Source organism: Microtus pennsylvanicus, chromosome 19 (genome assembly GCF_037038515.1).
Source record: "Microtus pennsylvanicus isolate mMicPen1 chromosome 19, mMicPen1.hap1, whole genome shotgun sequence".
Lineage (NCBI taxonomy): Eukaryota > Metazoa > Chordata > Mammalia > Rodentia > Cricetidae > Microtus > Microtus pennsylvanicus.
In genome coordinates, this window is record NC_134597.1 from 3,801,380 (window position 1) to 3,816,449 (window position 15,070).

The following is a 15,070-nucleotide window of genomic DNA, read 5'->3' on the forward strand; positions in this document are numbered from 1 at the left end:
TTCCTTAAGGCCAAATTGCTACCTCAATAACTCCCTCTGGCCTCCAGTTCCTTGGCTGTAAAAACAGGGTCATTCCATATCTATAAAAGGTGAGTACTTTAAGAGCTGAGATTTTATTGTCTTTGTGCTTAAGGCATTCAAATGCTTTAAACACTTACCCAAAACTTAGGCAGCCGTTATCTGTCAGGATAGATGGCCTATTGGTAAGCCCTGCTCTGAGACACAGAGGGAAGATGTGAGTCACCCCTGACCTCCTGTGTGACTCCAGCAGACGAATCTGAAGTAGAAAACGTTTTCAGATCCAAGTCGGTTCGGTGGCAGACAGTTTTTACAAGGCCCTTCCGGCACTGCTTGAACTTCCCTCTGCATGCTTGTCTACCTGTGGCCTCTCTAGTAGTTTTAATTATCATCACCATTAGAAATAATATTTTTCCCATCATAATGTAATTTTTTTGAGATCTGGTTTCAATATGTAGCCCAGGCTATCCTAGAATTCACTATGTAGACCAGGCTGGCCTCCTGAGTGCTAGCATTAAAGGCATGAGCCACCCTGTCATATATAAGTGGGAATTCTTTAGAAACATTATTTGCAAGGGGCAGGGGAGTCATCCAAGGATGCTCAGGTGCTCTGGATTTAGCCTTTCATGACTGGATAGAAACTGTAGAAAGGATGAAGAAATGGTGTCAGCTCTTGTCCTAGATACATGTTTAATAGAGAGACATCACTTACTGTAAGAGCTTGCTGCTCATATAATTCTGTTTCTGAACACCAGTAAAGTTTAAAAAAAAATAATCTATGCCAGTGTTCACCGGTTCTCACCAAAAAACAGCATTAATTTTCACCTCCATTTCCTGGTCATCATGTTTCAAAAGAGTTCTCACTGACTCTCCAGCGCCGGCGCAGGGCCTGGCATGTTGTCCGTGCTGGATGCATATTGGATAAGTTCATGCACCAGCTGGGATAAAGCGCGGTGTCATTCTTTAACAAGAACAAAGCCTTTTCCTCACTGGTGACTAAGGTGTAGTCAGAAAGGCGCCAGTGCCTCTGCGGCCTCACACCTTGCTCTTTCTGAGAACACCATCGCTCCGAGGGCCGGGGACTGCCAAGGGTAAGAAGAACAGCTCGGTCCAAACAGATTCTGTTTACAGTCACAGACATAAGCTGACAAGAGTGGCCATCCTGTTGGCGAGACACCCGGTTTGTCTCACCTACAAGTAACTCAAACGCCAGCAATGATCCGTTCGGGTGTGGAAGCGGCCTGTGAATTTACGCTCATGCGTTGGAGCTAAGATCGCACGTTGAGCATTTCCTAATGTGATGCTTACGTCTAGAAGTGGAGCAGTCTGTGCGTGCCTTCCCCACCTAGCACGAGCCCCTCACGCTATTTTTACAGTCAACTGGGTGAAAAGGCAGCATAGCACGAGGGAGGGAAATTGACTCCAAGTTTCTAGAAGCAATTGTGTTTCTATCACGTTCTGTTTCAGAATTTGGTGTGAACAAAGCAAAGTAGGTTTGCTTTTTAAATACCGTGGTGTGTATGGGTTTGGGGCGGGTATCACACAAAACAGTAGCAGATCAGGAAGAGGACGAAGTCTGTTCAAATATTGTAAAAATGCCTGTGAAGCTTAATCTGCATATTTAAATGTCCATGAGAATGAAGCTTACTTTGCATATGTAAATGTCTGCGACGACAAATTTTCATATGTTAAGTCATGCTTTAGCATTAAAATGTTAATCTCATCTCCATGAAAGAGGCCAAATAGTTTAATCACTAGGATAATTTTATTTAGTAGAAAACGTTTAGATTTGATAAAAATATACTTTTTAGACATTAAATGTCTGGTTTTATATAGCATACATAATTGTCAATTTATTCTCAACCTGTCTGGCCACTATTGGAACTTGATGTTTTATAGGCTCAACAAAGGTCATGGCCCGTACTATTGCACGAAACAACAGGAATGCATTCACCTGTTTTCCTGTTCTATACATGCTGTCAATAAAATGTTACATGGGCCAGCATTTGTTAGCTTGCTTTTACCGTGGGGAACAATAGTCTAGTCTATAGTTGGTGGGCATCCTCACCCGCTTGTGAACAATGAGCTGTTGAACTGGCGAAGACATTTCTCCAACTGTTTAAAGTCATACAAAGGTCTGGGGGGCTTTAGCTTTCTCTCTCAGCTTTATTTTGTGAGGAAAAAGTCAGTGTCTTTTTTATTCAGCTTCTGCCTCTCCTCGGGCTTGTATTGCATGGCCGTTTTTTGGAAGTGTTTTGCCAGGCGCTGGAGGAGGGAGAGGAAAATGGACCTAGTCCTAGGACCATGTCCTAGTACATAAACGGTACCAACCCTCTTGCCTGCTTATGCTTTGGGTCAGCTATTCTGAATCTTTTATGTTTGGGGTTTCATTTCCCCAGGGCAGTATTATGTAAAATTGAAGACAAAAGTGAAGAAATAGTGAAATACGGAGAAGAGCCCACCATAAGGAAGATGGGCTGAGCCAAGGGTAATGGCGTTTAATATTACTGGGAATTTTTGTCATTGCTACAAGAGAAATTTAGATTCATTTCAATAACCAGGAAAGTATTTCTAGTTTTCTACTCCAAACTTGCTCCTATTTGTGAATGAAAACTCTCGCTGGAGAGGCATTTCTGACAATAAAGCGGAGCACTTCCCCACCTGGGCATTATTTCTAGAATTATTCTCTCGAAACGTTTGGCCTCGGTAAAACTCAAAGTCATACATTCCAGAATGACACTGCTACTCTCTAGGACATTTTCTGGAACAGACAGTATCTGAGATTATTATTTCCTGTAATAAAAATTTTAAGATTCAAATCATCTGGCTGTGTGAAGTGGGTAAATTATGCTATAGGCTTAATTTAAATGCTTAGATTTCCCTTCTTCCTCTTTTTTTTTTACTTTCAATAATGTGTGTTGATTAAGGTGATTGTGTTCTTAATGTGCATGGAATATATTGATACCATGTGTAGTCCTAGTATGTAAGTGGATTGATCATATCATTTTATATGGTTAAACTCCAAGAAAATGACTGTAATGTGTAAATCAATTTTATTTTATATGAATCCTTCAGAGTTCTTCTCAGTCCAACTTTTCATCTTCAAATGTACTCTCTGCTCTGTTTCAAACCCTTTTCTGTCCTCTTTAAACAACTGAGTGTTGGATGCTATGTGTGAAATCATAATCTTCTAGCGCAGCTAAAAAAATGATACGCGACATTTCTACCGAGGGCATGGTGATTCCTCTTCACTGAATTGTGCACATTCAGAAGACAGTATTCAGGAAGTTTATAGATCTCCCCTTTTGACAAATCAATACAGCATATTAATTCAGTACTGAAATCACATATTAGAAAAAGTATTTGCTGGTTATGTAGCCTTAGTAGGATTTCCCCCTATGCCTCGTCCACCTCCTCCTTCTATAACATGGAAATATTTTGCTCACATACATAGAATAAATTTGCCCCACCCAGGACTGCTGTGAAGAGTTAATATATAAAGTATTTAGAAGAGAGCCCTCAGTCAACGCTAATTCGTACTGCAGTTAGTCAGAGCATCATCACACAGGTCCAGGGAAAATGCTCAAGCATGACCTCATAGTAAAAAATTTTCGTGCATATGTAGGCTATTCTTTCTCCATGTATTCGTTAATGGTGCTTTAGAAAATAAATCGATTGCTTCGACTAGAAAGAAAATGCCACAGTTATTCTGAAACTGTGGTTAATAATGCAGCTTTTATTTGCCGAGTTCACCCTAGGACCTAAGAACAAAGAACTCTCCTTACTATGGGTGCTTTAATGTGGCCACTGGGATTGTTTGGTTAACGCACATTTTAAAGGTTTTATACATTCCGTGAGCGATGCCCTTTCTAAGAGGGAAACTGTAGGTTAAGAGCCACACTTCAGGTCCCTCCTTGATTCCCTGAGTGTTCGGTTTCCTTTGCGTTCTTTGGTGAGGCAGCCGTTCCGATACCGAGGACTGTAAGATACCAGGAGTTACTACTGTACTTATCATTTCTCCACTGATTTGCTTTTGCAGCTTGCGGTTCCCCACAATGATGAATGGACTCGATTTGCCAGGACCCTGGTGGAGATCCGCGCCAACAGGGCTGACAGCGAGGAGGAAGGCGCGGTAGAGTTAGCTGCCTAGATGTGAGACGCGCCTGCTCCCTGTGACCCCCATCCTTCTCTGCCAGAACGCAGAGTCTGCAGTCAAGGCCTCCGTGCTGTGTTTGGTGTCCTCTCAGTATCTATCTCTGTGGCATTTGGGGGGCCATACTGTGTGCAGGGTTACCCCATATACTCCACACGTACCTACTCACCCAAAGTCCGCCATACATTTCTACCTTGGTGTCTCTGTCTCAAAAACAAAAGGGGGAGGGAACCCTTTAGGGGTTTAGTTGTTGCCTTTTAACTACTTGGTAGCTGTATTTAATAGCTGGAAACCTCTGGTTGAATTTGTGCTTACATGGACTTCTGGTACAGTCCTATTAAATCCATATGAAGCCAGATATGATTGGGTGCAGATGTGGCGTGCCTCATGCTATGGTACAGGGCCAAAGACTCGAGATGTGGTGTTTTACATGGTGACTCACATTATGAATGGATTTACTACAAGAACATTGCTGCTCCTTATTTATTGTAATGTGCTGCATGGAACATATTTATTTGAAAGCATTAAAATAAACGATCTTCGAGCATGTGGGTAATGAGGGGCCTGTATTTGCTCTGCTTCTGCTGAGGTTACACTAAGTTCCAAATAACAATTACAGTATGCCAGTTCCACTGAGAACACGGAGTCTTTAGAGGTTTGCTGCAGTGAACGGAATGAATTTTAATGCCTATTATTTCTAGGTACTTTAACAATATTTCAAACATAGTTGGCCATTGATACTTACCATTCAAGCTAGCAAAACCTTCCACAAAAATCTGTGGTTCCAAAATATGACACAAGTATTATCAATAAAATGTTCCAAATCAGGTCTATATCGCTGTGGGTAAGTGTTTTTTGCTTAGTGGAAAACCTGACAGGAAGTTTGCTTTGACAGGGGTTGGAGCGATGCATGAGGACCATGTCAAAGATTAAACATGACCTGTTAGGCGGCCAACCCGGTGGGCTTAAATCAAGACTCTTCATTTTGGTTTTATAAGGCTACATGTGTGTATGACTTGGTTGCTGTTGTTGTTTTTATTGTTGTTGTTCTGGTTTTAGGAGGTAGGCACTCCCTTGGTTCTGTCACCAAAGCCACCATGTTTACAAACAATGTTAAATGGTAGAAGAGGAAAGGAGAGCTTGAGGTGAACAAGTGCTGTATGTTCTGGAAATGAGTGTGTTTAAATTCCCACTAGAAATTATGTTAGTTACTAGTCAACTAGAGAATGCTCCTATAAACAGCTTTAAAAAAAACATTCTTTTTTTTTTCCAAGGGTTATTTCATTGGTAGAGAGAGAAAGTAAAAATCAATTATAATTAAATCATTTTTAAAAATTGTCAATAGGATCTTGATATTTTAGGAAGAAAACTTCCATTCACACATTCTTGGTAGAGATTCTTTAAACATATATAAATTTTTAGGATATATTTTCCTCCAAGTGCTCTATAGTACCCACATAATCAAATTCCCTTCCAAACAGAAGTTAACATTTCATAGATGAAAATGAATGTCTTCATATATGTGTATTTAAACTCAGTGAATGGAAGTACAAAGAAAAACATTTGAAAATTCCAGCATATTTCCTAGTTTTTTATTTTATTTTGTTTTTGTTCTCTGGAAGTTTTTATTTTGTAAGGGGGTGAAGCGTCAATCGAGATGGGGTTTCTCTGTGTATAGCCTTGGCTGCCCTGGAACTCATTCTATAGACCAGGCTAGCCTCAAACTCCGAGATCAGTCTGCCTGTCTTCAGAGAGCCACCACTACCCAGCTACAGACTTTCTGTTTTGTTAAAGGAGAACATTCTAATTTATCTTTAGCAGTAAAGGGATTTCCCTTTAGATTATGAAAATATTTCAGTAGGCCTTTTACTTAAGCAAAGCTAAACCAAAATACCATTATGATAGTGTGAGGAGGTACAAGACAGAAAAAAGGAATCTTAAAAACAATTGGAGTAAAATCTGGTGACCTGACTTCCGCCAGGACTCATATGGGGGAAGGAGAGAACTGACTCCCACGGGTTGTCTTCTGACTTCCACACTCCCACACAGACATGCATGCATAAAGCAAATACATGTAAACATTTTTAAGTCTAAAAGCAATCTAGTAACAAAAATGTTGGCATACACTAAGCCATCATTAAGGGGAAATCAAAAGCCCATGTGTTTTGACTGAAGAACAATTGCAGTGCTTCCATGAGAGAAACCTGGGTCACTTCTGGGAAGGCCATTGGATGGTGCATGTTAAAGTCCCTGATTAAGCCCCTGAGATGGCCAGCTTCTGTCCATCCTCACAACTTGGCCCTCCGACTCTGTGATGAGTGTGTATTGATTTCATGTAACTGATAGAATGGGGGACATTGTGAAGAGAATAATACTCAGGTCTGGCTTTTGCCTGATGTCTATGAGAATCTGCTGTAATTCAAAGTGCTAGGTTGGGCATGGTGGCGCACATCTTTAATCCCAGCACTCAGGAGGCAGATACAGGCAGATCTCTTTGAATTTGAGGCCAGCCTGGTCTACATAGTGAGTTCCAGGCCAGGGCTATGCTGGGAGACCTTATTACAACACAAAACAAATCTAAAACAACAACAATAGCAACCACAGGAAGTGCTGCCCAATATACAATGGGAATGTTTGGTTCAACAAGGACTTCCTGTATAACAGTGAACCCAATAGCTGCTTACTGCAGACGCCAAGTACGTCAGCAGTCCCAGTCCAGCCTGTCAGCCTGGAAGCTCCCAAGGGGCACTGGGAAAGAGTTGGACGGTCAAAGAAGTGGGAGTCCGTGTCTCTGCGGATCTCACACACAGCTCTGCCTCGGAGCTCTCTGTCTAGAGTGGGAGCTGTGTCTATGCTGATCTCATGGCTCTGCCTCAGAGCTCTCTCTATCTGGGTTCCATGTTGGATGGTGCTACCTACTTCGAGGGGAGGGCTTTCTTCCTCAGTTAGTCCTCTCTGGGAACACCGTTATAGGCACTCCCAGAGATGTGCTCCCTAGGTGATTCTATCTTATTGAGTGACAACAGACTACCACACGCACCACCGGCAATACGAGGCTAGGAAATGAACACAAGATGTGGTGACCCGTTACCTCAGTGAACTTGTTTGCGACCTTCAATCCTCCCTGTGGTTAGGAGCAAACTGAGATATTCCCTCCTAAGGTAAAGGAGAAACTGCTGACATTTAGAACTCTCAACACATAGAAGAAAGCCCAGCACTTGGTAGACTATTTGGGACTCTGAAGTCAACACATTCCACACCTATAATCCAAGGCTAGGGGGAAGTCAGGGATTTTGGTGGACACAGAGCGGGGGGTGGACTTTGCTGTAGGTCTGGCAGTACAAGCAGCTCTAAGCTTGGGCAACACAGCCACAGAAATTCCGATGCACGCATCAGTGGTGAGGAGAGACAGTGCGGAATTTTTGGAATAGCCACCATCATCAATACCGCATCCTATAGTAAAGAACTCTGTTGCCATAAGATATGGACATACCATGCACTTCGCTGTCCCACTGTAAGCTGAGCTGTGTCACACTACTGGAACACAGCTGACAGACCTAGAAGCCGTTGGTAATATAGAAATTGTGACCAAAATCAAAGAATTTGAGCAAGCCGCACAAGCAAGTAGCCTAGGACCCCAATGTTACCCAACAAAATTTTATCAGTGCCTCTCCCCCATGCTGGCATATCTGGCCATATGTGGGGGTGGGGCAGGCTCTGGATGACCAGCAGAATCATGTCAGAGCCTGGTGTACATATAGGTTGGCTCAATTCATGGGAGGAAGTTAAACATGGAGGACAGCCACGTTAGAGCCATCTTCTGGAGTGACTTTGAAAGACAGTTCAGAGGAAAAGTTCCCTTTATAGATCAGAGATCTGAACTGTAAAACCAGTCATCCATAAACAGGAAATGGATGGGGGCCATAGGGAGCTGTGGTACAACCCGTCATCCCCAAACATGAACACATGGGGGCTATTTTCACAGTCAAACCACTTTGAGTGGGTGGTGAAAGGGCCAGGAGCGAGTCCCCATGCCTATTGCCAGCCTGTTTCAAGCTTTATCAGTCTTTGCAGAAGCCACTACTCCTCACCTTTCACCCCCTCACCTTTCACCCCCTCACCCTTCACCCCTGTTGTCGTCATTTTTCATAATGGCCAATCAGGTGATGTTGCTCAAATGCTGACATCATCAGAGCAGAGTGAGAAGATTTAGGCCCCTAGAATGGTCCATCCCCTGGATGATTTGACTTGGACCTTCCTTGTTAGTTCCTTTCTCCTTGCTCTGATGAAACACCTAGCCAGCGCAACCCTGGCAAAGATTTCTTTTGACTCATGGTTTAAGACACGCAGTCCATGATGGGGAGGCATGGCAGCGGAAGTGTGACGTGACTAGCCACATTGTCCGAAGCCAGGAAACAAAGAGTTTACAGGAAATGGGGCAAGCTATGCAAACCCAAGGCTAGCTCCGCTACCCACCTCCTCCACAGCCTCTCCCTACACTTCAAGCTTCCACAGCTTTCCAAAACAGTGCACCAGATGGTGAGCAAGCATCCAAACACCTGAACATCTGGGAGACTTCTCACAATCAAACCGCGTTCTCTGTAGTCTTAAGCCTGTGTCTTCTAAGCTTCACCAACCCACTCAAGCTGCATGGTCTCTCCACTCTGCCATGAGGTAACGAATCACAGGGCCTCTGCAGTAGAGGACACTGAATTTATAAATCCCCATACACACATTCTGAAGTTCCACCCTTTAATTAAGGTCATTCTTCTGACTGACTGATTTTTCAATTAACTTTTTAATCTGCGAGAGCAGCAAGTCCCCCAGGGCCTAAGGTCAATATCAGTATGAAAAGCTATAGTCTAGAAGAACAATAACAGCAAAAATAATAAAATGCACCTGCCACTCCTCGTCATAGAGTTAAAATGAGAAAAGAACCGTTTGTATGCTTTAGTACATACATGAAATACATAAACATTAAGGTTCTGAAGACAGAGTCTCACTATGTAGCCCCCATTTCCCTGGCCCTCAATATGCAAAACAGGCTAGTCTCCAAGTTAGAGAGACCCAAACCCATATGCCTCTGCCTCCCAGGTGCCACCATGCCTGGCTTTACTGTACATAACTCTGCCTCCCAGGTGCCACCATGCCTGGCTTTACTCTACATAACTCTGCCTCCCAGGTGCCGCCATGCCTGGCTTTACTCTACATAACTCTGCCTCCCAGGTGCCACCATGCCTGGCTTTACTGTACATAACTCTGCCTCCCAGGTGCCGCCATGCCTGGCTTTATTCATCAACTTTTAACGGCTACATTCATGACGTCAAAAGGCCAAACCATGGTTTTGAATCTGTCTACCTGATCCTTTTGTTTTTCCATTTTTATTTATGTATTGTGAAGTCATTACTAAGCACACAGCTAGGTTATCTTTTCTTGATAAACATTTATCTGACATACAAGAATTGAGCCAGGGCTTTGTACATTCAAGCACCGACCGAGCATGGCAACCCTTGACCCTTTAACTTTCATGTCATCTGGGTCACCGCCCTCTCATTTCAGCTTTAAGGGTTCGCTCTAGTGTCCGTATTGTCAAGATGCTCGGCACGCGATATTACACTTGCTTCTGTGGCATTGAGACAGTTTCTCCTTTATCTCGGAATGATTTTTTTTTTTTGTCAGAATGGAAATTTCATTGACAGATTTTGTTTTTCTTCCTTTCAGTACTAGAACTACCTCAGGCAAGTCTGGGGAGATGAGTCATTTGGTGAAGGGTTTAATGCCCGAGTGTGAGGAACTGAGTTTGAAGCCTCAGAACCCACGTGAAGCTGGCAAGGTAGCATGTGATTCCAGTTCTCCTATGGTGATGCAGGAAGCAGTGATAGTAGAAACCATCTAAGGTCACAGGTCAGCTAGCCTGGCAGAGAAAAGAGAGCTAGATTGTCCAGTGATCTCCACACACACATAACTGGAATTCACGTCCACAAATGCACAAACACATGTACACATGTGCGTGCACACGCATGCATGCGCGCATCTGCGTGCACACACACACACGTTTGGTAGATGGTGGGGGGGTTCAGGATCTCTGCTACTTCCTTGACCACATTATTTATGATTGCTGTCCTGATGTTCTGATATTAGTTCCACAACTCTCTTTTTCCAGAGCAGGGTTTCCTATTAATTTTTCATCTCGTTGTGGCGGTTTTTTTTCTTTACAATTTTAAAAATTATTTTAATCTTGTTAGGAATAACTTTTTTATTCTGACAGTTAATACTTGGAATCGGTGGAATCCCGGTGAGGCTCACGTTCTGGGCTTTAGTAAGAGCAGTGGAGTACTGCTGTCTGCCGAATTTAGCTACTCACTGGCCACTCCTCTGAGGACCCCACTTGGTGTGCTGTGTAGGGTGAAGATGTTCCTGCAGCTTTCAGAGCAAAAATTCTTTCTTTTCAAGGAGTTTCAGAGTTTTCACTCTTCCTTGGCTTCAGTGATTCCCTCCTTAGTCTTGGCAAGGTTCTTTTTACAGACAGCTAGATTGGTACTTCCGCTGAGGCTGGAGACACCTCTGTAATGTCCACTGCTGCCTCTAGGATTGGTTCCTTCTGGTTGCTTCTTTGTCCTACAAATTCTAGCTAAGTCAGTCTGTCAGACATCTATCTGTTTAGTCTGGGGTCTCTGGGTTCTCCTCCTTTGCACAGTGGGTGGAAACTGTCTCGGGTGACCTCAGCAATGATCTTTGATCCCTTCCCACCCCAAGCTCACAGTCCCTTCCTTTGCTGCATACCAGCTGTTTGAAGAACACTCTATCATATACAGTATCATATAGTTCTGTTAGGTTCTGATTTCCCCAACTGTTCCATTATGGCTAGAAGCAGAAATTTCTATAAGATTTAAGTTTCAAAGCAGAAAAAAGAAAAAAAAAGTGAAAAAGAGATCAATGTCTCACAGAAGCCAGAGCTGATCTAATTTATGTGGGGACATAGATAACCCATTGCTATGGAATTAAAAAGCTTTTCAAACAACTTGCAGATTAAAAGTGGAAGCTATCAAACGAGGTCATATTGATGTCAAATGTCATTATCATAAAGTAGCCAGCTATGTATATGGAGAGGATTAGAACATGCAGTTATTAAGACCCGTCCTAAATTGACTGAAAAGAATGCTAGCCTTAGCTTCAAAGACATGGAATGATGGCTTCTGGCGTCCACTCTCACAGGCAAACTGAAAACAAATGGGAAAGATCACAGCCTTCCAAAGTGGGTAAAGGGCAGCTTGAAGCTGCAGGTGAAGCTCAACCTGTCTCTTCAGTTTGGAAGACTGAGGCACTCAGGCTCAGTGGGGCAGGACAGAGCCCTGGACTGAGCAGGAGAAGATGGACCACCATGGCATCAAAACTCTGTAAAGTCTGGCTCCACCTTCCCTCTTCCTCCTCCCCTCTTTCTGATTTTATAAAAGCAGAGTATCAGCCTAGTATAGAACACTGCAGCTAGCCCAGATGGCAAGCCTTGTCATAAAAAGCAAGCTCCTAAAGCCTGGAGAGATGACTCCATGGTTTAGAGCACTGACTGCCCTTGCAGAGGACCTGAGTTTGATGCCCAGCACCCACATGGTGGCTGATGGCTCGTAACTCCTGTTGAAGGGTATCTGATGCCCTCTTCCAGCTTCTGAGGGCACTAGGAATGCATATGGTACACACATAGCCACACAGGAGGTGGGGTGAAGAGGTAAAACACTCATACACATAAACATATGTTTAAAGAAGCAAACTTAGATGGAGCCATCAACTAGTAGGAGACATAGGTTCTCAGATTAATAGCAGATATCACATCATGTAAAACTTAAGTGGCAAAATCCTGCTTCAGTCTGAACCCACCTCACTCTGAAGGAGTGAAATTATGGCATTTTAATGTTATTTATTTATTTTGCCTAACAAGGAAATGGTGCAAATTTTTGGTGTAGTTGCTCACATCTATGTAAGAATGGAGGAGACAAGAGAGATGGTAGATGTCTCCTTTCATTTTGGCGGTAGTAGGAAACCTGTTGAGGATATGACTTCCGCTCATTGGTGGTGATGGGCATCTCATGACCAAAGTCATTCCAGCAACCCCCGCGCTCTGTAAATGCCCTTTCTTCTCTCCAGACACGTGTTCAAAGGTATTAACTTTTATGAGGCCAAGTATCCATAGGTATTTACGTTTAACTTGGTTTTCCATTATTTCCATCCCTTATCAGAGAATGGCATTTTCTAATTAGAGATTTTGAAGATGGTCCAATTCCGCTGGCTTAATACCACGTTGCGCTGTAGCAGTTTGTAAACTTACTTCTGCTTTTTCCACATTACCTTCCAACTTCACTCCCGGAGGACAAATGCTTCAAGTTTACCTCAATCCTCTTTACTGACTTTAATAGGCCGTAAACTGGTTTAAGAGGAACCTCAGAAGGCTGGTTCAGGATTCTCCTGGTCCTAAGCACCGGAATTCTCTAAGGTAGCAAATGTGCTCGGTAAGGTGAATGACTGGAGACCGTGCTTCTTCCTTACTCTAAGGCAGTCACGGTGTGTCCACCAGTGAGAACTGAGCACAGGAAATCTGGGTGCGCTGTCCTAAGAACTCTCTGCCTGAGTTTTACTATGAAACCTTCCTAGAGGAGGGCAGGCTGCCAGGAAACCAGAGTCACAGCCGAGACCCAACACTACGGAGCCTGAGCACTGTGGGCCAGAAACTTATTGAATGTCTTGGCCTCCGCATTTTTAACATGGAGAAAAGGATACTACTTCTTTGACCAGGGAAGGCTTAATAAGGCAATGTCAGGCATGTGACAGCTCCTGTTTAATGAGTCTTTACAAACCAGAAAACTCTGTCCCCTGAGAGCTGTGCTTGGGAAGCCACAGCAAGAGCTGATGTCGGCAACTTAGGGCAGAGTGAAGGGTATATGCTTTCGGTGGCTTTTTTTACTCTGCACTTGCTTCTCTCCACCTTATTGTACAAGTCTGTTTTAAGCATTTAGGTCAACTTTAAAATCACCTTCGTAACTGCTACACTGCAAAAACGAATCACCCTTGAAGCAATCCGCCGAAGCAACCAGGCAGCGGAGCCTTGGTGGCCAGTGCAGGGCAAAGGGAGGAGTATCTGTGCCCAGAAGCCAGCTGCAGATGGCACAGTCCCTGTGTCTTCCTAGTTTTCCTCCAAGAGTTATTCAAGGGGAAGGTTCTGCCTTAGGCAAAATCCCTTTAACAGCCCAGCTTCTCAAGGCAAGCACCTGTTTTGTTAGGTCCCCAGCAGATGAAATCAGCGTTCCCTTTGGTCCCTTCTCAGCCAATTAATGCATTAGCTGAAAACAACTCTCTGATTTCCGCAGCCTCCAAAAAACTGGAGAAACAGAGTATTCAAGGGGAAGGTTCTGCCTTAGGCAAAATCCCTTTAACAGCCCAGCTTCTCAAGGCAAGCACCTGTTTTGTTAGGTCCCCAGCAGATGAAATCAGCGTTCCCTTTGGTCCCTTCTCAGCCAATTAATGCATTAGCTGAAAACAACTCTCTGATTTCCGCAGCCTCCAAAAAACTGGAGAAACAGAGAGCGAGCTCCAAATACATATTCACTGATCAGAAATACAAATCACAGCCCATCTCAAGGCCAAGGTGACATTCACCGCAGGGGAGAGGACTTTTGAAACAACAGTTTAGTTTTCACAGTGCCCAAGGAATTTACACTCACCTTTGAATGTATGTGATACTTCCCACTTACAGCAACCAATTACCAATAATTAAAATTATAGCTAGGTTGATTTGATAAAATCGGCTTATAATTTCTAAAGAAAGTATTTGATACACAGGAATGTGTCAGCTGGTCTTCGTTTCTGTTTAGTAGAAAGCATCACCCCAGCTCCCTAACACCCCTTTATACAAAGAGTCTGGAATATTATAGTTGGGGGCCTCATCCCAGCCCCTGGCGCCCATCTTTAGAATACTGGGCGGGAACTCCATTTCAAACTCCCTCCCCTGGGAGTTGTCTTAATCCACACTCCACCTCGGAGAAAGCCCCCCAAACAGTAACCCCTCCCCAGGGAAGATCAAGACCACTCCCACAGGCTACTTAAACTGCCTCCCAGAGAATGCACACGTGGTCTCTAGGTTTCATGTGGTCTCCCCTTCTCTCTCTTCCCCCTCGCCATGCCTTCCAGGGCCACCCTGGAGCGCTGCATTAAACATGGGCATCTTTTATTTGGTCTAATTTGGTCTGATTGGAATTATTTGCGTCGGCGGAGAGGTTTGTCTAACAATTTCTGGTTTAAACTCTAGCAGCAGTCTTTACAGGACAGAGTGGGAGTCAGCCTGTTGGGACAAGCCTGTGTCCCCCGCCTGATGTACTAGCCTATGGCCTGTGTCCTCAGTCTGTCGGGACAAGCCTGTGTCCCCCGCCTGATGTACTAGCCTAAGGCCTGTGACCCCAGCCTGATGGCACTAGCCTAGGGTCTGTGTTCTCAGTCTGTTGGGACAAGCCTGTGTCCCCAGCCTGATGGCACTAGCCCAGGGTCTGTGTCCCCAGCCTGACGGCACTAGCCTATGGTCTGTGTCCCCAGCCTGATGGCACTAGCCTATGGTCTGTGTCCCCAGCCTGATGGCACTAGCCCATGGTCTGTTTCCCTAGCCTGATGGCACTAGCCTATGGCCTGTGTCCCCAGCCTGATGGCACTAGCCTATGGCCTGTGTCCCCAGCCTGATGGCACTAGCCTATGGTCTGTGTCCCCAGCCTGATGGCACTAGCCCATGGCCTGTGTCCCCAGCCTGATGGCACTAGCCCATGGTCTGTTTCCCTAGCCTGATGGCACTAGCCTATGGCCTGTGTCCCCAGCCTGATGGCACTAGCCTATGGCCTGTGTCCCCAGCCTGACGGCACTAGCCTA

The 15,070-nt window shown here is 44.3% G+C and overlaps 1 protein-coding gene across 5 annotated transcripts in view; it reads left to right on the forward strand.

Moving 5' to 3' along the window:
- The window catches only part of Dync1i1 (dynein cytoplasmic 1 intermediate chain 1), a 292,628-nt gene extending 287,910 nt beyond the window's left edge, over window positions 1–4,718 (forward strand). For all 5 annotated transcript variants that reach the window (XM_075953462.1, XM_075953459.1, XM_075953461.1 and 2 more), the window contains one exon: window positions 4,058–4,718. In XM_075953462.1, the coding sequence (XP_075809577.1) occupies window positions 4,058–4,168 (111 nt within the window). In that variant the 3' untranslated portion in view covers window positions 4,169–4,718. The remainder of the gene's footprint in view (window positions 1–4,057) is intronic.
- The last annotated feature ends 10,352 nt before the right edge of the window (window positions 4,719–15,070 follow it).